Source organism: Mixophyes fleayi, chromosome 3 (assembly GCF_038048845.1).
Source record: "Mixophyes fleayi isolate aMixFle1 chromosome 3, aMixFle1.hap1, whole genome shotgun sequence".
In the NCBI taxonomy this organism is placed as follows: Eukaryota; Metazoa; Chordata; class Amphibia; order Anura; family Limnodynastidae; genus Mixophyes; species Mixophyes fleayi.
In genome coordinates this window covers 100,195,579-100,219,765 of record NC_134404.1, presented here as the reverse complement: position 1 = coordinate 100,219,765, position 24,187 = coordinate 100,195,579, and the positions used below count along the sequence as shown (strand labels likewise).

Sequence of the window (24,187 nt, the reverse complement as noted above, 5' to 3'; positions counted from 1 at the left end):
GTTTAGGGGTTACTGTACCTGGGAAGTTAATCTCTGTACCTGGGTGATTATAGGCAGCATAATGTGAAAGGAGGCGGGGGGTATCACAGAGTCTAAGGGCTAGATTTACTAAGCTGCGGGTTTGAAAAAGTGGGGATGTTGCCTATAGCAACCAATCAGATTCTAGCTTTCATTTAGTTAGTACTTTCTACAAAATGACAGCTAGAATCTGATTGGTTGCTATAGGCAACATCCCCACTTTTTCAAACCCGCAGCTTAGTAAATCTAGGCCTAAGTGTCTTTCCTGCAGTGCCAAGGGTGAGAGAAGGGCTTTAAAAAGGTATATGCTGAGGACGAGACCAATTATTCTTAACACTGAAAGGGTTAAATTGTAAAGTTTGAATGCACTTAAAGGGGACCCACCATCTACACATTAAACAAGATATCTGAACAGACAATATATAAACCTTGCATGTTACACTTATAGTGGATTACAGAAAATAGCCAAATGCTAGACAGGAATAAAGATTCCTGAGTAATAAAAGGAGAATGACATCAGCCACTGTACAGGAATGAACACACTCACTGTGCTATGGATAAACTGTGCAACATAAAATTACAGTAAGTAGTAAATCTTTAAAGACTGGTTCCTGATTGGCTGTGAAAGATCACATGAGATTATAGTCACACAATCTTACGCCCGCTTCAGAGATTTTAAGTAATTCTTACACCATTATTACACTAAAACGGTATTCGTTAACATTACATTAATTAGGCAGAATGTACTATTGTTAGATTTTTCTAAACTGCATCACAAGTCAACTTCACAACATATTAGAAATGCATTTTGACAAGTTTTCTTTGAAATATACCCATGGACACAACGTACCATATTAATGCTTTGCACTCCTCCTCATAGTAGACAAACAATTGTTAAGTGCTTGAAGGAAAAAAAGTACCATGAAAATGTTCCCCCTACAGAAGGTAATCTTTTGACCTTTTGCTGAGACTTAGAACATTTTTGTAGCAGGCAGAAATATATACCAAAAGTTTCTAAGACCTTCTGCACATTGGAGCGTCTCAGGTGCACATCTAAATAATCTACACAGGACAGCTCAGAGAGGGTCGCAGCACGAGCTACTGCCACAGGACAAATTTCACTCTTTTCTCGTCTTAAATTAAGCAGACCAACCGGTTGCTGGTCAATCATCCAGAGAATATTCCTACAATATTAAATTATTGCCTACAGATATTTGCTACATAATCGTGTAGACAATCCAGTGTACAAAAACAAAACATAATAAAACTCCACTGCAGTAACAGACAAAGCTGTAACAAACAGCGCAGCGCATGCAAGATCCTACATATGTAGCAATGACGTTCTGACCTGGTCATCTTGTATTGTATATAGACATCTTTACAATGACAGGACATTATTTATCAAAGAGCATGGAAATTACTGGGAATTATTTTTCACTTTGATTTTAAATAATATTTATTTTATGTGCAAATGTATTTTTCTTATTTTTGGTTTTAATCAGTAGCTGATTCAACTGAGAAGAGTGAGCTTAAATCTTCAGAATAGACATCAGGAAGATTGTTGTAATGAAGCAAGACTTACTCTGCAGAGTACTGGGGTCAATCAGGTGAATAGTACTTGTTACTCGCACACACACACAGAGCTGGTTCATATTCCCAAGGCTTTGCGCTAGCTTCGGTGAGAGACACACCAGATTGTCCTGTGTACAATATAAAAGAACATTGTTGGTGTAATATGTTGAGACAGTTGTTTTATATACAATACACATTAAGTCAGCAGAATATGAGGATTCTGGGAGGGATCATAATATTTTAGTTGGAGAACTTGCTTGTAGGACACATGCCTGTGAATGTACTACTACAGGCTGTAAATTTCAAGTCTCCTTAAGGACACTTTTACATAACAGCTACTTAAGTACATTATAATTAGGGTCATTTACTCATTGACTTAAGCAGTGTTTAGTTTAAGGTTGCAAGATCTGGCTTTGTACTTCTGTTTTTATTGTTGCAAGCGCTCACTATAACATCTTCTGCAGTATTTCCCAAGGCATCCTCAATATGCAGTATGTTAATTCCCTGTACACTGAGTAGCAGTGCGTATCTGATGTTACACAACAGCAGGATGTGTAAGGCTACTATCACCTGATTGACAGCTCTATAAATGAAAAATAAATGTACTTTAGATGATTTTTTTTTAAGCATTTTCAAAGACAAACACTTTATACAAGCTTACCATGCACAGTAGTAATTACCGTTTAACAGACTATAATAAGTATTTTTCAAGAGTTTATGATGCATTTACTATTTAAGAGTAGGAGAGCGTCATGATGATGATTCTACAGAAGCTGCTGGATGTTTGTAGTTTGCTACAAAAATCAAACTTTAATAATACAAAGACAACTACAAACATGTAGTAATTAAAAATGCTGGCCAATATCAGGGTATATAGTACACTTGTCATGCAGCTTTAAAAACAAAGAACCCAAACATTAACAGTGCAGCCGACCAACAGGAAGACATGGGTACTTTTGTTTGACAGTAAATTAATCTGAGAACATGGTGCTATATCCTGTGTTACAGCTGTGAGCGGATATTAGGCACTGGCCTGGTGATGAATGATCCCAAAGCCTTTTCTGTCGTCAGGCCGTTTTGTATGAGGTCGTACAGTCAAAACACAATGAAGCGTTTATATGTGATGCAGCCCTTGACGGGCTGCAACATCAATGATAACACACAAATCAAGTGCAGAAATAAAAAACAAAAAAAAAAACAAATACGAAACTCCTTCCCCAAAAAAGAAAACGTCACATGAATCAAAGTTCCTGGAAGCACAAAGTTCTTGAACCTTGCAACTGACCTTGCATATTGGGACGATTTCAATTGAAAAGGTGCTTTTGTAATTGTAGGCGTTCGTATGGACATCATGGGAGATGAGACGCTGAGAAGCTTTTGACCTACAAGGGAAGGAAATGTTATTTTTCAGCTGCTAAGCCTAATGTTGTCAATTTATATTTCACAGGACCAAAACAAAACAAAAATAATAAAGGCTATATTTCTTCTGGTGCACTTGTCTATTAGCTCATCCACTGAATATGCAATCCTCCCTCTGCCCCACCACCTAGAACCCACCTTTAGCTTTGGCCCTAGGATAATTGAAATATAGTCTCCACATGTTAATAGTGTAATATAAGGCCATTCAATGCGTTAGGACTTATTAAAAGACTGAAAAAAATATTTCACTTCTAGATATGAAAGTCCACTTGCCGAGAGTAAAAATAAGAATTTATGTTCGTTGAATACAGGAAGATTACATACCCCTTAGAGGTACGTGCGATTAGAACTTACATGTATCCTTAAAATGCAACTTAGGATGAGCATCTCTGCACGTCCCATATGCATGTCATTTTCTATGCTTATGGAAGCAGTATCTTTTCCACTACAGGTTGCGTGTTTATTACAATAGCTACAATCACAATTTTGCAGCCTGTTTTTAGGTGCATATTCAGCCAGCTGTAAACCAGGCCCTACAATGGTTTTTTATTTTAAAAAATATAGTTTAATTCAATTAAATTCTATTAATGTTCAAATAGTTTCAAATTTCAGTTTGGTCCCCACATGTGGCCTCTCCTGTCTGTTTTAAGAAAATATTCCAGAGACGGATGTGAGAAAAACAATTTTGCACAGCTTAGTGGTATTACTTTAATACATCACAGACCCTGAAATCAGTGAACTTTGATGTAGAACAAACATCATGTGGAAGAAATACACATACGTAACAGACACACCAACGTAGGCTACTTTGTAACCACAAGCTTTTATTCAGCATGAGCTCAAGATAAAATATAGATAATCTGAAGAAAACACATCTGCAGAGAGTGCAGGGAAAACCCTGTTACAATAAAGTAGAACACTTTAATAGTTATGCACAATCCAAACATTTAGGTGTCATTTTCATAAGAGAAAAAAGGCATACATAATAAATGTTGAACATATATGAACACTAAAGTCTACCAAGTATACATTTGATACATAATATTATTAAACTATTATCATTAAGCTCATTGATAAAAGTGAGAGGTTAGAGAGGTTTAGGCTTTTTACTATGGATTCTATACAAATAAGAAAAATAGCTCCAATACAGGAGCAGTCACATCTACATTTACAGGGAGAAGCTTATTCATAACCTGTTTCACTTCTGACCATCTATCAATTTGTCCTCTTTTTTTATAAAAAAAAAAAAAAAAAAAAGGTATCAAAACTCATTGTCTCAACAATATAACCTGCCAAACATCAATTTCTTTCAAATTCATGCAATTTTGTAAGTTTAGTCAAATGGATTTATCATCAGTTTTAAGATTTTTGGATCACCTCCTATATATTTCAATGGCTCATTCATTTCAATGGGGTTTCCAGAATGCGTAATATGGAAAAATACCATAGAAATAAATGTGCCCATTGAAAGGAATGCCAAACTCCCTGGAGCACTCCATTGATAGGGGATCAAAGCAGAAAGTGCCCAGGTCAACAAAGTTCACCACAAGCTGCCAGTGCAGGTACCAGCTTACAATTGGCTTGCACTGAACTGAAGTCCCAGGGGCCACCCTGTTTTGACCTTTTAGTGATAGTTCACGTTCATGAACAACTGTACTGGAATTTATTTTTTTCCTTCTTTGCCCATTGTTCTATGACAGATCAATTTTTACTTCATATTTAATAAAGGGTAGATAGGGATTAGGGAGATTTTTTTTATTCAAGTAAAATGTGTGAATAAGTTGCATCAATTCATTTTGGCGGAGGAGTGCACACGGCCCGATTTAATATATTCATTAGTAAAGCTTTTTCCATTAATTTCAATGGGCCCATTCAATAAAATGGGGTTTCTACATGTAGCGCACATGCTGAAAGCCCCATTGGAATAAAAGGAAAAAGCTTTGTAAATGCATAAACATTTGTTTATAGTTTCTCACAGGTTTTGAAACCATCCCCAACTAAGTATTTTATTTGTAGTGAATTTTACATTTTCTAAATTGGTGCTTTATAGATCCATATACTCCCTACTGGAAACAGTGGAGAAAATCTATGATTACAGAGACTTTGTGATGTGCGTCAACCTTTCGGGGAGGGGAAAGAGAAGAAATTGGGAGGGGGGGGGGGGGGAGAACAAAATAAAAAATAAAAAACGACTAAAGAATAAGACAACACTTGACTGTGACATGGTCCCTCACCCGATTTATAAAGCATTGAATTAAACCATGTAATTACAGTCTTGGTAGTGACAGTTTCTAAGAAGTAAAGTAGCAGATGCTTCTTTGATATTTTTGTTATTGTTACTCTTATAATTGAAAAACACATGCAATCAGGCAGGTGGCACTGTCTTCCCTTTACTTGCTTTCTGTAAATGCAACCGTCTCCATTTAGGATACCTAGCTGAAGATTCCTGAAGAGACATCAGTTTACTAATGCAGCAATATACAGGCACCAAATTATGATGCCACTGTTTACATATGTAATTAAGATTTTGTTTATTAATAATAACAACAACAAGTTGATAATCCTGAAAGACTATGCAGTTGTCAGATATAGTTCATTCTGTTACAAGGCTACCAACATTAACCCCCCGCCCCCATGAATAATGACCAGGATTTCCCGCCTCTTTTCTCCAACTGACCCTTCATGCACCTTCCCTTAAAAATAATTAAAAATATTCCTTATGAGGCGTAGCTTGACAGCCATTCTGGCAGGCGTCATTTTCCCCAAGCTCCAGCTACTGAGCTCTAAGAACCCGTTTATCGGGTTGTTTTGGAGCCCTCGGCATTGCTAAAGCTGCGCTAATTGAGTGGTGCTTCTCCCGGACCCAGCGGTATCCCCAGTCAGCAGCTTTCCCGCATTCGGCCGATCAGGGGTCAGCCCCAGTACCCAGCTACGGGGCGTGAAGCTCCGTCTCCAGGGGCTCGGCTTTCCTGCTCTGTCTACCCCTTACCTGGACATCTGAGTCAGGGCTCTCCCCCTGTCTTCGGTGGTTTGGGGGGTCTGTTGTCTGCCTCTGTGGCGCCGAACCGGATGTCCCAGCGCCATTGCAGCTTCACTTCCGGCGAGTATCCCAACCGATGTCAGTGCACAGCTGTTCTGGGCTGATGTAGCAGGACTGTGAGGACGCTGTACCCACGGAACCCGAGGTCAGAGTGGTATGCCAGGGGCAGCTTTGAAGCAGCTGCTCTTCCTCAGTAACAGCAGCAGCAAGTCTACTGTGCCCGTGTGGGTATCGTTGGTGCTGGTCAGTGTCTGGAATTGTGCCTCATTTACTACTCAATCTCTGCTGCCATCTAGTGGGGAGCTCTTAACACTACAGCCAATATTCTTACAAATCCGGTTTAAGGTTCTCCTAACCTCCTGTCTGGCATCTACTTCAAATAATACTATGAAGAATGAAAGAGGTGGTGTTGAATGTCCTGCCATATAATAATCTGAGCTACTTTGGGTCCCCCCCTCCCATGTCGCAACACACCCTTTGCTTGTGGCGCTGGTCCACCTAACCCACTCCACTATACCCAGTTCCTACATCTAGCCAATACTACAAGACCTTGGCCTTTCATATATCTCATCTCAGTCTACAATCTGGCCTACTGTAGGCGCCATGGAACCTAAAAAAAGTTAAATCAATCCAGTCTCCGCCTCCAGTTCAATTCTTCAAACCACAGAGCTCTTCTTCCTCTAATGCGGGGAAAACCAAGCACTCTGCAAACGCTACGGCATCTATCGTCTCTCTAGCTCTGCAAGAGGGTCTCAACACTCTCTGCATTCTCCCTCCCATGTTGACACAGATGGCCCTATCACAATTAAAGTCAAGCAATCTATGCTTGCTACACTCAAGACACAATTGCTTTCGGAAATGAGGTCATCAATTACAGATATTCAACGTGAGGTCACTGAACTGGGACGACGAACTGGTCATCTGGAAGATAAATTGGAGGAAGTGGTCGCTCACCATAAGGAGTTAATTACAGAACACGAAAAGCTGAAAACTGAACATAACACCTTCCGTGACAAAATGGCAGCCGTGGAGGACCGGTCGAGACAAAACAATATTAAAATAAGAGGAATTCCTGACACAGTCTCCCCATCTGAGCTCTTGCCTTTTGTTTCCACGTTATTCCACCAACTTCTACCCTCAGTGTCTGACCTAGATTTAGCCATTGATCACATTCATCGCCTTTCAAAGCCGAGGTTTGGTTCATATGCTCTTCTTCGGGATACCCCTCTGAGGCTTCACTTTTTTCATGTCAAAGAGCATATACTGCAGGCGTTTAGGCTGGATGAAAGCTCGACAATCCTTATAAATCTGCAACTTTTTCCTGACTTCTCGGATGCCACCATAGCTAAACGTAGGTCTTTCCAAGCTGTAACTAGTGCCTTACGTGAACAAGACATTCAGTACCGCTGGGGCTTTCCAGTAAAGCTGCTTGTACGTCGTCAAAATGTTTCCCATGTGATTTCATCGGTAAAAGATGGCATTGTTCTTTTGAAATCTTGGGATATTCCGGTTCGCGAGTCACCCCTCGCCTCTAAATCGAGATTGAGAAGCGATTGGTCCAAGGGAGCTTCATGAGACGTCCATTATCTCTTTCTGTGCTCATGTTTCTGGTTGGCAGTCTGGTAGCTCCTCCGAGCCCAGATTTCTGAAGTCTGTGTTGCAGAATTGTAGACAGACCTTGCACCTTTTTAGAGACTACCCAGAGTCTTGTGGCTCTTAGTGGGTACGGTTGGGGTTATGCGTTTGGTTTGCAAGTGTTATTCTGTTATTTATGGGTTTTATATTTCAGGCACTTCAACTGCTGATCTGCAACAGACCGTATTTTGTATTTGTTGTATTGTTAAGTATTTTCATACCTCGTTCTGCCTCTCTAGTAGGTTAAAAGTATTGTTCATCACGTTCCAAATTGTTCAACAGGGTTTTCAAATGTTATAGGTTAATATTGGATGCTGTGTGCGTGGGTCCATGCTCCCCCTGATACCTATTTTGCTGGTTTCTCCTATTTCTCCCTCCAGCAAATACGCTAACCCAATGGTTTGGGTTATTTCGATTAGATTGTACTATTTTTTCCTCCTTTTTTCCCCATTACCCTGTGTGTCTTTGCTACAAATTTGGAACACACCTTCCCTCCTGTTACTACTGTAGTTAGTCACTGTCCTGGTTTCTGGGCTTGGTATATTGTGGTTTTCCCTCAGGTTGTCAACCCAACATTCCTCTACTTAGATGGTTAAACTCCTGTCTCTTAACTCGCCAAATAAATGCCGCATGGCTCCGACTTTTTTTTTTAAACAGCGGGCAGATATTGTTGTATTACAAGAGACTCACTTTTCAGCTTCCGCTCCCCCCATTTTCAGACAAAACCATTATCCTACAATTTACATGGCGAATGGTCCCTTAAAAAGCAACGGAGTTGCCATTCTGTTTAGCTCTAAAATTACTTGCACTCTTAAAAAGCAGATAGTTGACAAAGCAGGTATACCGGATTCTTGTTGGCCTCCTGGAAGATACCTTAGTTACTCTTACCTCTCTCTCTATGCTCCGAACTCAAGCCAGACCCCATTCTTAGAGGAGGCATTTCAGGAAGTCGATAAACATAAGGAGGGTTGTCTTAACTATGGGGGATTTTAACATTGTAGCTGATCCTAAATTGGATATAACTTCCCCAGGTTATTATCAATCAGACGGTTGACAAACTATCTTTTTGCTGACGACATCTTACTATTTGTTTCTAGCCTCGCTGACTTCCTTACACTATATACTTGATAAATATAGTGGAGCATCCTATTACAAGTTAAACACCACTAAATCAGACGCCTTACCTATCAATTTGCCTTTATCTAGAGTGTCGAGTCTTGGGGCTCTCTTCCCTTACTCTTGAAAGTTGGAGGCGCTGCCTTATTTGGACATCCAAATTACTCCCTCTGTGAAAAACATTGTGGACCTTAATTTTGCAGCTTTGATTCCCCTAATTCTTACCTTGACAAAGTCATGGATGTGCAGCGAGGTCTCCTGGTTGGGTAGGCTGGCAGCCTTTAAGATGATGATTTTGCCGAAACCAATGTATTTGTTCCGTACATTACCTCTGACTCTACCAAAACCTTTGCTTGATAAGTTACACTCCATCATGTGTTCATACATTTGGAAGCATAAACCCCCACAGATAGCTAGCGCACGAATGTCTTTAACTAGACAAAGAGGGGGGCTGGCTCTGCCAGATATAGCTAGATACCATACGGCATGTCTATTGTCCCAGCTTAGAGATTGGTCTCAACTCCCACATAAGAAACCCTGGGTGGATTTGGAGACAGCTCACAACCCTCACTTTCTTTTACAAGATCTAATGTGGATGCCTAGGCAGTGGCGTCCTCCTAGTGCGTCTCTGCCCCGGTTAACCAGCGACTCCTTGAGAGCTTGGGGACAGGCTAGTTGAGAAGTCTTCTATCATTTCCCTTCCCACCAATAACCTGTCAATTGGGACTTTAGCTAAACTAATCCCAGATATGAATCAGTCCCTCTGGATAGCTAATGGTATTAGCATTTTAGGCTCTTTATTTGATGCTCAGCGTTTGCTTTCCTTCACGCAATTACAAAATCAGTTCCATATTCCTGCAAGAGATTTCTACAAGTAGTTACAAATTAGACATTGGGTGTCTCCTCTCTCGAGATACAACTGGGCTCTCCAGGCCCCCCAAGCCTTACCCCTTCCAAAACGAACAAAAAGGTGATAATAAAGCAGAGATCACTTTCTGGTATGGATTTACCTCCCCGGAGCCAACTGCTAAAAATTTTAATCAACTTCTGTGGGAATCAGATCTCCAGTTATCCTTCACGGAAGATCAGTGGCAGGCAGTTTTTTTGTAAACTCTTTTCGTTTGTCCAAATGCTTAAATCATACTGAAATGTTTATCAAACTGGTTAATGGACTATCTTACTCCCTCTAGAATCCACAGAATGTGGCTCTCTCATTGTAAACTATGTTGGAGACAATGCTCGATGGTAGGTGATTTGCTTCATATTTTCTGGGCATGTCCTGTTTTATATTCATTTTGGATTCATGTATTTGACTTCGCTAATAAAGTTACCGCGGCTTATCTCTCTCCCCAGCGCCTGAAATTGCCCTTCTTCAATTTTATCCTCCTCAAGCCCGTTATGTTTTTAAACCATATACCTATTATCGCTAGGGCCTCCATATCTCAGGCATGGAAGTCTCCGTCCTTAACAAATGTAATAGCCAAAGTTCAGTTTGCTTTTGAGATGGAAACTCTGGGAGTGCCCACCCTACTCTACGAATCCACCCTCTCCATGGTTGAAATGGTTTGATTGGCATGTTTATGTGACAGAAGGTGGTGGTGCTCCAGAAACAAATCTTCCTTTCTCTCTACCCGTTAATGTTGTCCCTATTAACTGGGTCCCCACAGCCCGTCCAGGTAGTGCCCTCAGGTTCCCAGGTCGAGACGGGAGTCTCAGCTTAAATTTCCACTGTGGCTTCTATGCTGTATGTAAATTTGTTTATATTGCATTGGTGTGTCCATACCCCCTCCTTTTATTTTCTGTACTCCCATTTACTTGACAAAACTCAATAAAAACAATTAATGATAAAAATATATATATTCATTATACAAATAAGAGCATGTCCCTTAATGATAAGAAAGTGTTATCCTACAGGCCAAGCCTGTGCATATGCAGCTACCATGTTGATTTATAGTACCTAGTAATGTGTATTACACAAAGTGTACCTGCAAGGCACTGTGCACTGGAGGAACTCAACCATCTTCTGTGCATGCTGCTTAGATGCGTAGTAAAAGTCCAGGCCATCTACAAAGCAAGAGTTTGTATTGTCTTTATACCAATATTCCAAAAAACAGATCATATCACTGTGAGCATTATTGCAGTGGTCTAGATATAAATGCATTTTTGCTTCCAGGGCAAATTCCATTACAATAAACTTAATAAGAAGTAAAAGTAAAATAGTATATGTTGAAAAAAGTACAAATACATGAAATATTGGTCATCCAATACATTTCCTTATTTCATAGTACAGGGTTACAATCAATTTTCCTAGGCTATGGGGTGGAGGACATGGGTTGGAATTATAGACAATAAATGGGCTCCACCAGGCCTCAATGAGGACTTCCTTCTTGCACACAGCCTATGATAACTCGGACAGATAATGAATAATGACAGTTTATTTATATATTGTATGGCTTTACTATGCCATCAGGTACCTCCACCCTTTGCATTTCTATCTATAGAAGAGTGCGTCATTATTAGGCTTCATTGTTGAGCTGCACATATAACTTATTTAGTTATTTAAATGATCTCTTTTTACATGCAATGCAACATTCTGAGGTAGTGTACTATACATGTAATAACTGCAATGACATCTTATGTGGACTCAATGTGTGATATAGTCCTTTATTTGACAATTCCATATTAATGAATGCTTACAGTACATATTTATCGGATGCCTGCTATATGCCTAGAATAATTAAGTTATAACATCCTATACTCCTAAAATATTTTGTATAACTCTTGTTCATGTTTTTAAATGGTGTGCATTACATTCAATTAAGCAAAAAGTTGGTGTGTCCAGAGCTGCAGTACCACGTCGCTGTAACTAGACTACTGTGGTGACATGTGTGGACTCCTTTAACTGTTTCATATATTGTTTAATAAACACATCTACATAGAATCATTCCTATGGCTATAGCTATATTATATATAATTATATTTAGACCAACATACAATTTCCATTGAAAGTATAGCAGTACTTTATTTTAGATGCCTTAATTATGAAAAGTTTACATTTAGTTACATACCATTAATTTCTTTGACACGTAGAGTATTCTGATGAAGTCTGTGTTTCAGAATAATTTGTTCTAAATAATAAAAAGTCTTCTTATGAAGAACCTGACCAGGAATGAAAAGTAAACATAGTTTTAACACAGGGTTTAAAAGAAGAATGGCAAGCAGTACCAGGACCATCAGTCTCCAGAAATCCTGAAAATGACTTTTAAATGAATTCTGCTTAGAAATAAAAACCATAATATGTAGCTAACCAGAAGTAACATGCAGGGAAACACTACATAATATGGATCAATACTGACCAAACCAAAAACAAAAGTTAAAATTCTATGAAACTGAGCATTCAATGCAGAACGGTTATATATATATTATATATATATTATATATATATATATATATATATATATATATATATATATATATATATATATATATATATATATATATATATATATATATATATATACACACATATACACATATACACATACACACATATACATATATATATACATACACACACACACATATATACATACACACACACACACACATCTGTATGTGTATACACACGTACACATTTGTACGCACACACAAGTGTGTTTATAAGAATTGGAATTAACAAACAAAGAACAATAAATTTGTATTGAGAGAGCTAACCTGTGTATTACACACAGTAGCATTCACTAAGAAGTGTGACACACACTGGGGTTTATCCAGATGCAGAAACTGCACAATGTTCTAGTGAAAGCTGGGCTGCTCCGAAATTAAATGGTTTCTGCCCAACTCTAATGAACCGGTTTCAGTTACAAGGCAGCAGTTCTGACCCCACTGCTGCAATACTAAGCCACCAAATATTTACAGCATCACTAAGAAAAACCCAGCACCAGTGGTGTGTAAAAGGCTTCCCTAGGGAACTTTCATAAGCTCAGCTTATGAAATTAAAGTATGAACTGCATAATTCATGTCAAAAAGGTCAGCTCCCGAGCTGCAACTAAAGTAAATTTGAGCAGAAATTTACACAATAATCTACTTGACCAGTTTGAAGTCAAGCAGCTTTTTCTCACATGCTTTAGGAAGTTTTTCAGTCATCGGAGTTGGAACTTGTTTTTAAAAATAAAACAAAAAAATGTTTTAATCATTTTCAGATATGACGGTCAGTCTAATTGGACAATTACTGCATCAGCAGTCAACAGATTGGTCTGTATAGGTGCCAAACATTCTTCAGCTTGATCATGGATTTGAAGATTGGAATTTATTTTCATACTTTGTTCAACGGACAAAATTGTAGAACAAGCAGAATGAGAGAAAATAATACGACAAATGTTGGTTCCACGATATATCTTAACAACGGGGTTTAAAAGAGGATTTTTGTACTTACGTTAAATCCGTTTCTCTGATTCCGTCTGGGGGACACTGCTTACCATGTGTTGTGGAGGGGAGAACGGGAGTTGGCACCTATCTAGTTAACTTTAGCACTGCTAACAGACCCCTCCCCTCTACAATCCCCCTGCCTCTTCCTGCCAGTTAATTAAAAAGCACCAAGGAGAAAAGGCCAATCAACCAAAAGCACCCAGAAGAAAGGCAGAAGGGAGGGATCGCAGTGTCCCCCAGACGGAATCAGAGAAACGGATTTAACGTAAGTACATAAATCCTCTTCTTTTCACTTTCATCCAGTCTGGGGGACACTGCTTACCATGGGGACGTTCTAAAGCAGCCCCCTAAGGGTGGGACCGCTCTGAAAGCCCGGCCCGTAGAGCAGTACGTGCAAAATTTGCATCCGAAGACGCAAACACTTTAAACTGATAGAATTTGTAAAAGTATGGACAGAAGACCAGGTGGCTGTTCTGCACAGTTAGTCCGCAGAAGCCCCATTTCTCGCTGCCCAAGACGCCCCCACCGATCGGGTGGAATGGGCCGTAAGTCTCTCTAGCACAGGACAGTTAGCCCTGATATAGCCTGTGTAATTGTTACCCTAATCCATCTTGCAATTCACTGCTTAGAGGCTGGACAGCCTCTTATGAGAATCATTAAAGGATAAACGGAAAAACGGTACTCCGAATTTTGGAAAGCCGTCTTAACATAAATGCGGAGAGCCCTAACAAACATCTAATTTCTCCCTATACACCTGATCAGACTGAGAATCTTTCTGAAAGACCGGAACCACAATTTCCTGGTTCAAATGAAAGACTGAACACCCTTCGTAAAACAAAAGAAGGGAGAGTTCTCAATACCACTCTGTCCTCTTGGAACACCAATTATGTTTGTCGACAGTACAGAGCCACCAACTCTGAAACTCTAGGAGCGGATGCAATAGCTAAGAGAAACACCACCTGCCAGGTCAGAGACCTAAACATGCCGAAAGTAAGGGTTCAAAAGAAGACCCTGTAAGCATATCAAGCACCAGGTTAAGATCCCAAGGTGCCGTAGGAGGAGTGTAAGGAGGCTGGATATGTAAAACCCCCTGAAGAAACATACCGATGTCTGGCATATCCGCTAACTTCAGGTGGAAGGAAACTGAAAGGGCAGATACCTGTACCTTTAAGGAACCTAAGCGGAGACCTGCCTCAAGATCATCCTGAAGAAAGTCCAGAAGTCAGAAAAGACAAAAAGAGGACATATGACAAGACCTATTTTCACTCCATCTGATATAGGCTCGCCAAATGCGGTGATAGATGCGAGTCGAAACAGGCTTACGAGTTCGTAGCAGAGGGTTCACTACACTGGGGGAGTAACCCTTAGCCCTCCAGAGCCTGGCTTCAACAGCCATGCCGTTAATTCAGCCGAGGTAAATCCTGGTGACGAAAAAGACCTTGAAGGAGAAGATAGTCTCACGACGGGAGACGATGCTCTCGCCCTACCGCCATAGAGATTACGTCCGCGTACCACATTCGCCACGGCCATGCAGGTGCTATCAGAATTACCTGCAGAACGCCCTGCCCACTCGTCTGAGTACTCGAGGAATCATGGGAATTGGAGGGAACAGATATCTCAACCTGAAGTCCCCCGACGTGGTCATTACGTCCGCTGCTACTGCCAAGGGTTCCTTGCCCCTGTGCCAAACCTGGGAACCTTTTTGTTGTGTCTGGAGGTCCTGAGATCTTTATTCGGTAGACCCCACCTCTGAACAGGTTCCGGATGGAGGGACCACTTCCCTGGCCTTATTGCATTGCGACTGAAATAATCGGCCTCCCAGTTGTTTATTCCTGGAATGAACACAGCCGAGATTGCTGGAACATATTGTTCCGCCCCAAGCGAATATCCGAGCCGATACCCGCATTGCCGCTACGCTTCTCGTTCCTCCTTGTCTGTTGACATATGCCTCAGCCGTGGCATTGTCGGACTGAACTCTGAGTAGATGACCCTGAAGAAAGGTTCAGGCCCCCCGAAAAGGCAAAAGGATTGCCTTTAACTCTAATGTGTTGATGGATAGAGGGGACTCTTGGACTGACCAAAGCCCCTGGAGCCGGAGATGCAGGACTACAGCCCCCCAACCTTTTAGGCTGGCGTCTGTTGTGGCTATGATCCATGACCATGGAGCAAAGGACCTGCCCATCGACATGTGATCCTGAAACAGCCACCACTGAAGCGATTTCTTCGCCCCTGGAGACAGCGAGATCCTCTGATGATCCAAACGTAGGTGGGATCCTGACCATTTCGTCAACAGATCCCACTGGAAGCATCGTGAATGAGCCCGACCGAAGGGGATCGTCTCGAAGGAGGCCACCATCTTTCCTAGCGGCCGCATGCACAAATGAATTGAGGGGCTAGGAGAGGACAAGACCCGAGATGTTATACTCTGAATTGAACTGATCTTCTCCGCAGGCAGGAACACCTTCTGCTGACTGGTGTCCTTGATGAGTCCTAGGAAGACCATGCATTGGCACGGAACCACCTGGGATTTCCTTAAGTTTATCAGCCACCCATGGCTCTCGAGGACAGCTATGGTGAGGGATAAGTGCTGATGCAAGAAAATCTCTGAGGAGGATTTGATGAGCAGATCGTCTTAATAGGGCACGACCTGAACTCCCTTTAGGTGAAGACAAGCCGCCATTACCGACATGATCTTCGTGAAGACCCTTGGAGCCGTGGAGAGCCGAAACTGGTAGTGGGAGGCCACCACTGTGAATCTCAGGAGAGGCTGATGACCGCTCCAAATGGGAACGTGGAGGTACACGTCCTTTATGTCTATAGAAGCCATAAACTGATCCTTCTCTAAGCCGTTTATTACCGACCTCAGGGACTCCATTCGAAATTTGTCCACTCATAAGTGCACATTGAGGTTCTTTAGGTTTAAGATGGGTCAAAAGGACCCGTCCGGTTTCCTGACCAGAAAAAGATTTGAATAAAAACCCTTTCCTTTCTTGCTGTCTGGGACCCTGCAAAAAACTCTTTGCGAAAGAAGAGAGATGACACAACCCTGTATCGCCTGTCTTCTTTGTGGATGTCGGGGTAGCGGGGTTACAAAGACACGATGTGGTACCGGACCCAGCAGGTCCATCATGTACCCCCTTGATATAATGCCCCGAATCCAAGGGTCCTGGGATGACGCTGCTCACTGTTCCTGAAAAAGAGACAGACGTCCCCCCACTGGCACCACCTCCTGGGGAATAGAGTGGCAGTCAGGACGCAGGCTTTTCCCGAGTCTTGGAGGCCTGGCGCCTAGCTGCAAACGAGGATCTACCTCTGACCGAGAAGCCTCGAGCATTTGGTTGTGTACCTCTGAAATGACTGGCCCCTAGGAAAGGAGGTCCCCGAAAGGGCTGCCTAAAGGAGCTAAACCGCGGGGCCCGGCCCCTACTTGTGTGCACCGGCAAAAAGGTGCTTTTGCCACCCGTTGCCTGGGAAATCATAGTATCTAATTCCGGCCCGAACAAACCTGCTGCTGAAAAGGGAATGGTTTCAAGAGATTTTTTTTGATTCTGAATCCCCCTCCCAGGATTTCAGCCATAACGTTCTTCTTACTGAAATTGACGCAGCCTGAATAAAGGAGGACACAGATGCTGAGTTCTGAGCCGCCTCATAAAGGTACCCCGATGCCTCTTTCAAATGTAAAGCTAGGGAAAGTCATTCTGAGTTCTGTAAGGACTGCCAGTTGTTCTGCCCATGCTTCCATGGCTTTAGCAACCAAAGCTGAAGCAAATGTGGGTCTAAAGGAAGAACCCGCTGCTACAAAAAAAGATTTTAATTGAGATTCCACTCTGCGGTCAGTGGTGTCTTGCAGAGTTGCCATGCCCGGGACTGGTAGGAGAGTGTGTCGGGCCAAACGGGCTACTGGAGCATCTACTTTAGGGATTCCCTCCCAGCGAGCCACGTCCCCTTCCTGCAATGGATACATATACAGGGAGGAGAATCTCCTTGGAACAGAGGACCTTTTATCAGGCCGTTTCCAGGCTCCCTCTGTAATATCTCTGAGTTCTACAGAAGGAGGAAACCGAATAACTTTTGTTTTGGCTTTCTTAAAAAGGACTTCTGTCTCTAGGACTAGCATCCTCCATTTCTGGGAGGTCCAACGCCTGTCTCACTGCTAAAACCAAATCATCAATATACTGATATCTAGTGTGGTCTTCCTGTTCCACTTGTTGAACCTGGTCAGGATCAAAATTTGTTTCCCCTACCTCTTCTGAAAAACCCTCAGAATCCGAAAGGACCATAAAAGGATTAGCGGATCTAAGCCGCTTTCTTTTAGCAGGGGGCAAGTCTGGGGATTCAAGTAACTGGTTTAGCCTGTCTAAACCCTTTATAAATGCTGAGGACCATGCAGGTTCTGTCGGATCAGGGGGCTGATCGGTTACTAAAGAGGAAGGTCCTGCTATAGCCGTTTCAGTAGAAACCGTGGCAGCCGGAAGCCCCAAAGCTGTAACAGCATTATTCTGCACCGCAGTGGCTGCCACACTTGTCAGTAACTGAGTAGATTGGGAGATAATCTGTGCTAAAGAGGAAACCGACTGTGTCAGGGAAGCCGCCCAGGCCGGTTCCTCCGTCAGTGGGGCTGGAATGTGCTGGGTTTGCGCAGAGGGGACCCCTCCTTCGCAGTCGGATCAGAGCGCCAACGGGTCCTTCTGCCCACATGGTACTTTAACCTTACATCTAGAACATGTAAAATATTTAGCCATAGGGCCTTTTCCTTTATCTGTCATTTTCACAAAGGAAAGGCACACCAAACACACCAGATTTGAGTTTAGAGAGATTGCGAGAGACAGTGAAGAAAACAAGTAATCGACTAATCTAAAATAAAAGTTGTACTTGTATTTTTGTGAAACAACAATGTGATAAATTTGGCAAGTAGGAGAACTACAATATAACCCCTACTAGCCCACTTTATAATCAGACCAAATACAGTAAATGTTTGTTAAATAAATCAGATACTTAGCCCACAGGCCAAACAGGGGAGAAGCCCAACAGCAGTGTCCTGGTGCCTGCTCCCACTGATATGACTCCTTTCCCAGGCTTCTTTTGAAGACAGTGCTAGTCCAATTGTGCAGGAGAGCAGGGGAGCACTATGTCTTAGCTCCCCCCCTCCGATAATGCTGTCTCTCTGTTCCTTTTTTTCACTGGATTCCGTTACAAAATAAAAAAAAGGGAGTATGCGGTAGAGCAGTGGAGAACTCAAAGAGTTGAGGTCTCTGCAGCGGTTCTGTACACCGATGCCCCCTCCTATGTATGAGGTGGGATCTTGGTATTGCCCCCTTCTGTTCTCCTCTCTCCCGCCCCCCCCCCCCCCCCCCTCTGGATCCAAGATGGCCGACGGCATTTTTTTTAAGCTGATAACCGGCGCTCTATGCCTGCAGTGGCAGCGCCGGTTATTGGGGAGTTTCCAAGAGTGACAGCGGTCCGGGGAGACCGCTTGTCGCTCTGTATCTAGGCACCCTATTCTCTGCCAGCGAGAGCCTCTGGCCCTCATCTGACAGAGTAGTGCCTGCGCTGCTATTCTGGGAGTGTGTTCTCTATAATAGAACACACTGCCAGGTCTGCCACCAAAATAAAGTCCTAATGAAAAAAAAAAAATTAAATAGGAAAGTAAATAAAATTAAAATTAAATGAAAAAAACCTAGCAGAAACTAAAAACACAGCCCAACTCCATGGGCACCTAGAAAGAAACTGAAGAGGAAGAGGCAGAGGCAGAGGGATTGTAGAGGGGAGGGGTCTGTCAGCGTGCTAAAGTTAACTAGCTAGGTGCCAACTCCCGTGCTCCCCTCCACAACTCCATGGTAAGCAGTGTCCCCCAGACTGGATGAAAGAGAAATATTACATTTACTGCATCATAAATAAAAGTTCAATGTCAAATATCTCAAGGTTTGTCAGAGCCTAGGAAATGCTACACAGATGTATGAAAGCTATTAGTATCTCTTATGAAAAGGCAACTTATTGTTTGAGTAACACTATAAAACAAGTCATGAAAAAGGTGGTCTGTCAAATACTACTATCCATCCTTGCTCATCTTATCATCATCAGGACTCCAAAAATGTTAAGCACCGCACAGTAGTGCCATAATAGACATCCATAGCTAATTATCAATATTAAAGTACTGGATTTCTCAACTATTGACAAATGCTCTGCCAAATGGTAACTTATATAAGTAACTTTACAATAATGAAGCACATGGCATTTTAGTTGGTTTATGGAGACAGAGGTTTTGAACACAGCAATTCTTACCTTTTGACGGACTTGGACCACAGCCTTCCAGAAATCTTTAGCTTCCACTCTATGGCAATCATCGCACATTTGTGACTGGACAACAAAGTCAACTACAAACACCTGCTGCAGGATTGCTCCATTTACCACCTATTGGAGAGTGAACAATGTTAGGATTCAGTCCAGGCTCCTTATTACATCTCTACATCACGCAGCGGTACAGGAGCGTTTATGTAATTAGACATTCCACTATGCAAAGTACTATGACAGGCTGCTGATACCTTCAAGCAGCAGGAGGTACGATTACTACTGAGGAAATAGGTTTACACTAAATGCAAATTAATCTCACCTCTGTAATACTAGAGATCACTTACCTCCTTCTGTATGGTCATTTTCAATTTCAGCCTCTTTGAATGAGGTTCAGTCCAAATAAAGCCAGCATCAATAAGACGGACCTGGGTGAAAACAATACCAATATAATGTTATTATAATTAGATATTATTACCTAATACAATTCTAACAACACAATCATGTTTACTCCAGCAAGTTTAATGTGCAGATAAGTTGTAGTATGTCATTTCTAAGTCTATATTTATTACAAATTATATATATTTTCTGGCTTTTCCTTTAAAATTGTAACTCACGCTTCAAAACACCCCATAAAAAAAGTTTTAGGATCTAAAATCTGCCACAAACCAGCTCTCCTGCATATAAAGTAATCTTTCACATATAAATTGATTAACATAGGCTGACGTTTACACCCAAAATTACTTCTAATGCTACCTCAATGAAGTTATAAATGCAAACAGAGACATGAACCTGAGATATGAGAATTACTATAACATGGAAAACATAATGCATATGTGCCTCCCATAACTAGACAACTGCTTGTATTAGGGTTAATTTACGAATTGGATGGAACATCTGAGCATGGAAAACCCAGGTAAACAGAGTGTAATCTATAAATATATTTAGTGCATATTAAAAGTATAAATATCTAGAGAAGGAGAGGGAAAGATATTAGACTACATGTCAGCGTGCCCCATGCATATCTCTGGACTTGTTTGTTTGTTTACCAGTAGGGTGCGATGTGTCAGTCAGAAGAACTTTGCCTCAACCAACATAAACATTACAAGGTTGCTAACTGGATTTAGTTTCATGCTGCACAAAAATAGAAACAGTCGCTAAGCCGGTTTAAAGTTCTTGCGGATGTGTGTGTGGCATGAAAGACCCACAGACTGCAACTTCCAGGTCTGCATTACACAAAACTCCTGAAACACGACAAGCTCTTCTACAGACTGGATCAGAAGTGTGTACCAAAACTAACACATAGTATGCAACCAAGAAGATTACTTTCTGGCAATGAGGGTTATTAACTAACAGTACACAAGTGCAATTGATTATTGATTTACTGATATAGCCACACAAGTGGAGTAACCCATAGCAAGCAAATAGCTTTCATTATATAACATGCACTAGGTTGAGCGCTATTGGCAGCTGTGCAGTGAATAGCACAGTACCATTTAGTACATTCAGTCACACCTTGCTCAGCGACGCCTTCAGCTTTTTCAGGCACAAGGTGAGCAGCTCTCGGGACTCCAAGGCACACTGGATCCAAGTTCCTGGTGGCTGTAGATAGCTGAAACGAGAAGAAACTATTACTAGTTCAGCCTCCAACACTCACAGATCCTTGCTAAACACGCAGCAGAAGCTCAGAAATAGGCATCATTTGATTTCTATAGAAACAGTGTAATGAGTGTTATCGGCCATTTCCCCATCCTAAAAAGGTTGTACAATTTCCATTCTCTAAATGTGATCTCTGCTCTCCACTGAAACGCAACTGCCCTCTACAGCAATGAACACACTCCACTTTTTAAAGTTAGGCCACCTGAAAAGCAGGAACCAGAGTTTACAGAAGGGAAGGTGAAAAATGACTAAGAAAATTTATTTGGTCTTTAATTCAGAACACACACGATTCAACATCACCATCTATGGTTCAATGCACAGTTGCAGAAAAGCACACTGGCACATAACATGCTCTTCATTTATGTTTCTTCCTGCGTGTATACAATGGGATATTTCCTTTTAGCTGAACTTACAGAAAACTGTTAGCTTTCTAGAAGTATTTATTGAAATATTTTGCATCACATTATCATCCTTTACAGAGAATAAATGATTCACATCAGTCCCAGTAGAGCTACAACGGAAATTCTCAAACTCACTGCATAATAAAAATAACCAATGAAAGACGTCAAAATAAGATATCCCTGGTGTTGTGGAAAGGAGTATTTTATGTCTGCCACCGGGGTTGAAGAACTTATGATCACATGCTCATTTTAAAGAGGCGAGACAACTCTTTCAAACTAAGGAGCGCTTTTTTAACTCCCTTTCTAAAAAAGCCAAGTCTTCAGAAAGTAAACAAGGTATGATTTTTGTGGGTACTGGGATACTTAAGTTGGACATTGATTCTGAGGATCCATACTTCACATCAGAGTGAAAACTTTAAATACCAAATCAAATTGACACCCTTGCAACCTAGTTTAATCTCCATCACACTTGTTAATAACCCAATTGCGTCCCTTCTTTAAAATGCGAGTTCCCAAAAAACTGACTCCATCGTATAAGCATACATTTGCCCTCAACTTTATCCTGATGACTTAACTCAGAGTAAAGTGGGAGTCTGACCATGGGCCACCCAGTAATGAGGAATGGGGCTTTATGTTGGGCAATGCCAAAGAGGCCACTTCGTGCTCTAGGTATCCCCAAATACAGCTATATATTTTACATAGAGTTTATTACACCTCCTTAAAGCTCTTCATATTGGGAAGGAAAAATGTGTCCTAAATGTGGGGTGGACTCTGCTTCTTTCTGACATTTACTATGGGAGTGCTCCAGGGTACAATTATTTTGGACTGCCGTGGTAAAAAGGTATATAGAAGACAGGTATTGGTATCCCACTCTTCTACTATAAAATGGGTATATATTTGGTGTCTCACCAGATCTCCTATTTAATAAATCCACTCAGTATGTAATTAATTTAAAGGTTTTAGCCAAAGTTGTTATAGCCAGAACCTGTAAGACAAGTGAACGCTAATACTTCCTCCACAAGTGGGTTGTTTTGGTGAATGATGCAGTAGGGCATGAAAGACATACTAATACCTGTAGGAACTCTATAAAGAAATATAGAATTTGGTCAATATGGACTAACGCCAGATATGCAGTGAACAAATTATCGAATGGACTAGTTGAGTCCTGCCTGGCTGCGGAGCCCTGCATCTTAAGCCTCTCTTTGAATCAGGAATAAAGACTTACATTATTGAATACAATAGGTAATCTATTTGGCTCATTTAAGCACAAATGTCATTATGTAGCTTATATACTTATAAGCTAATGGTTGGCCTCCTCCAATTTTTTTAATGCTTGACTCCCTTTTTGTACTTTTATATTCTCCGGTATTTCTCCAACAGTCCATTATTTAACAGCATTCAATTGAGCTTCTGTGATCCTAATATGTTAATGAACTGATCGTTGCTGATTCTCACACATTAATGTTTTATATTCTGTCTTTATTATATGACCATACTATAAAATACCTTGAGTTAGTTGAAGTTTGAAAATTATATTTTGGGTCTTGTTTTACTCTGTTTTGTTTTCAGCAGTCTAAATATTTAGGGAACACACAAGTCATATTGTAATAGTAAGCAGCATTTGGTAGACTGTTAATATGCATAGCAGGAAGCCAAAAGACAGGAGCACACAAACAGGGAATTGTGGCTACCACATGTGGGAGGTTTTTGGAGTATTTAACACAAAAGGAAGATTTTGGCATTGAGAAGTTGTATACAGGCCGAGAATTGCAGTTGCACAGGATACCCATCAAGTATGGAGAAAGGGTAACAGTACGGTCCAGAGCGAGTGAAGGAAGCAAAGACAGAATGTTCATAGGAGGCACCAAGAGCCAATATTTGGGCTATTGGAAACAATAGGGCAACTTAGACTGGAATAAATAATGCAATCAGGAGCAGGGAGGCGAGTTGCAGGAAGAGGGGTGCCCTAAAACCTTGCTTCCCATCTTCCACTGCTCATGTTCCAGCCTTTAACATAGCACAGAGACCACCGAGATCAGGTCTGCACTCACAATTCTGTACTTTGGCAACAGTACACTTGTTTCAACAAAGAGATGTCACCTGTCTGAGTAGCATATGCATCTTTGTATCTGCCAATTTAAACCTAAAAATACTACAGGAAGTTATCTTGTATAGTATAAGTAAAGGTTATTTAGCCCAGGTTCACGAAGGCTACCAAAACATATATTAATTTCCTGTGCTCTTAGAATTATGTTTTCACTGACTATCCTTCATCATTCCAAACACAAAATTATCAGGTTCAGGCAGAGAGATAAATAAATGTGGAATCTTTATGTAACGTGAGACCTACCGTTCACACTGCTTGCAGAAATGCACCGACACTTGCTTGGGAATCCCTTCACTGATGTCAACCTGTGTACGCAGACATGCCACACACATGTTCGCGGGGTTTGGAGGGATGGGAACTCCACATTGACAGCAAAGGCTAAAGACACAGAGCAAGAAGTCATTAACCAGAGACAAATGCAGGTCATCCCAAAAAAAAAAAAAAAAAAAAAGACATTCACTCAGCCTGGATGTGTTCACTGGATTTTGTTTCTGCCATAAATCC

At 41.3% G+C, this 24,187-nt stretch overlaps 1 protein-coding gene across 1 annotated transcript in view; it reads right to left on the bottom strand.

Moving 5' to 3' along the window:
- The window catches only part of NMD3 (NMD3 ribosome export adaptor), a 43,750-nt gene that overhangs the window by 17,208 nt on the left and 2,355 nt on the right, over positions 1-24,187 (bottom strand). Inside the window, exons 3-10 of the mRNA XM_075202074.1 lie at positions 23,927-24,061; positions 21,032-21,128; positions 19,864-19,944; positions 19,511-19,639; positions 11,869-11,959; positions 10,786-10,864; positions 2,876-2,972; positions 1,601-1,718 (exon numbers count right to left, since the gene is read on the bottom strand). Coding sequence (XP_075058175.1) covers positions 1,601-1,718; positions 2,876-2,972; positions 10,786-10,864; positions 11,869-11,959; positions 19,511-19,639; positions 19,864-19,944; positions 21,032-21,128; positions 23,927-24,061 — 827 coding nt within the window. The remainder of the gene's footprint in view (positions 1-1,600; positions 1,719-2,875; positions 2,973-10,785; positions 10,865-11,868; positions 11,960-19,510; positions 19,640-19,863; positions 19,945-21,031; positions 21,129-23,926; positions 24,062-24,187) is intronic.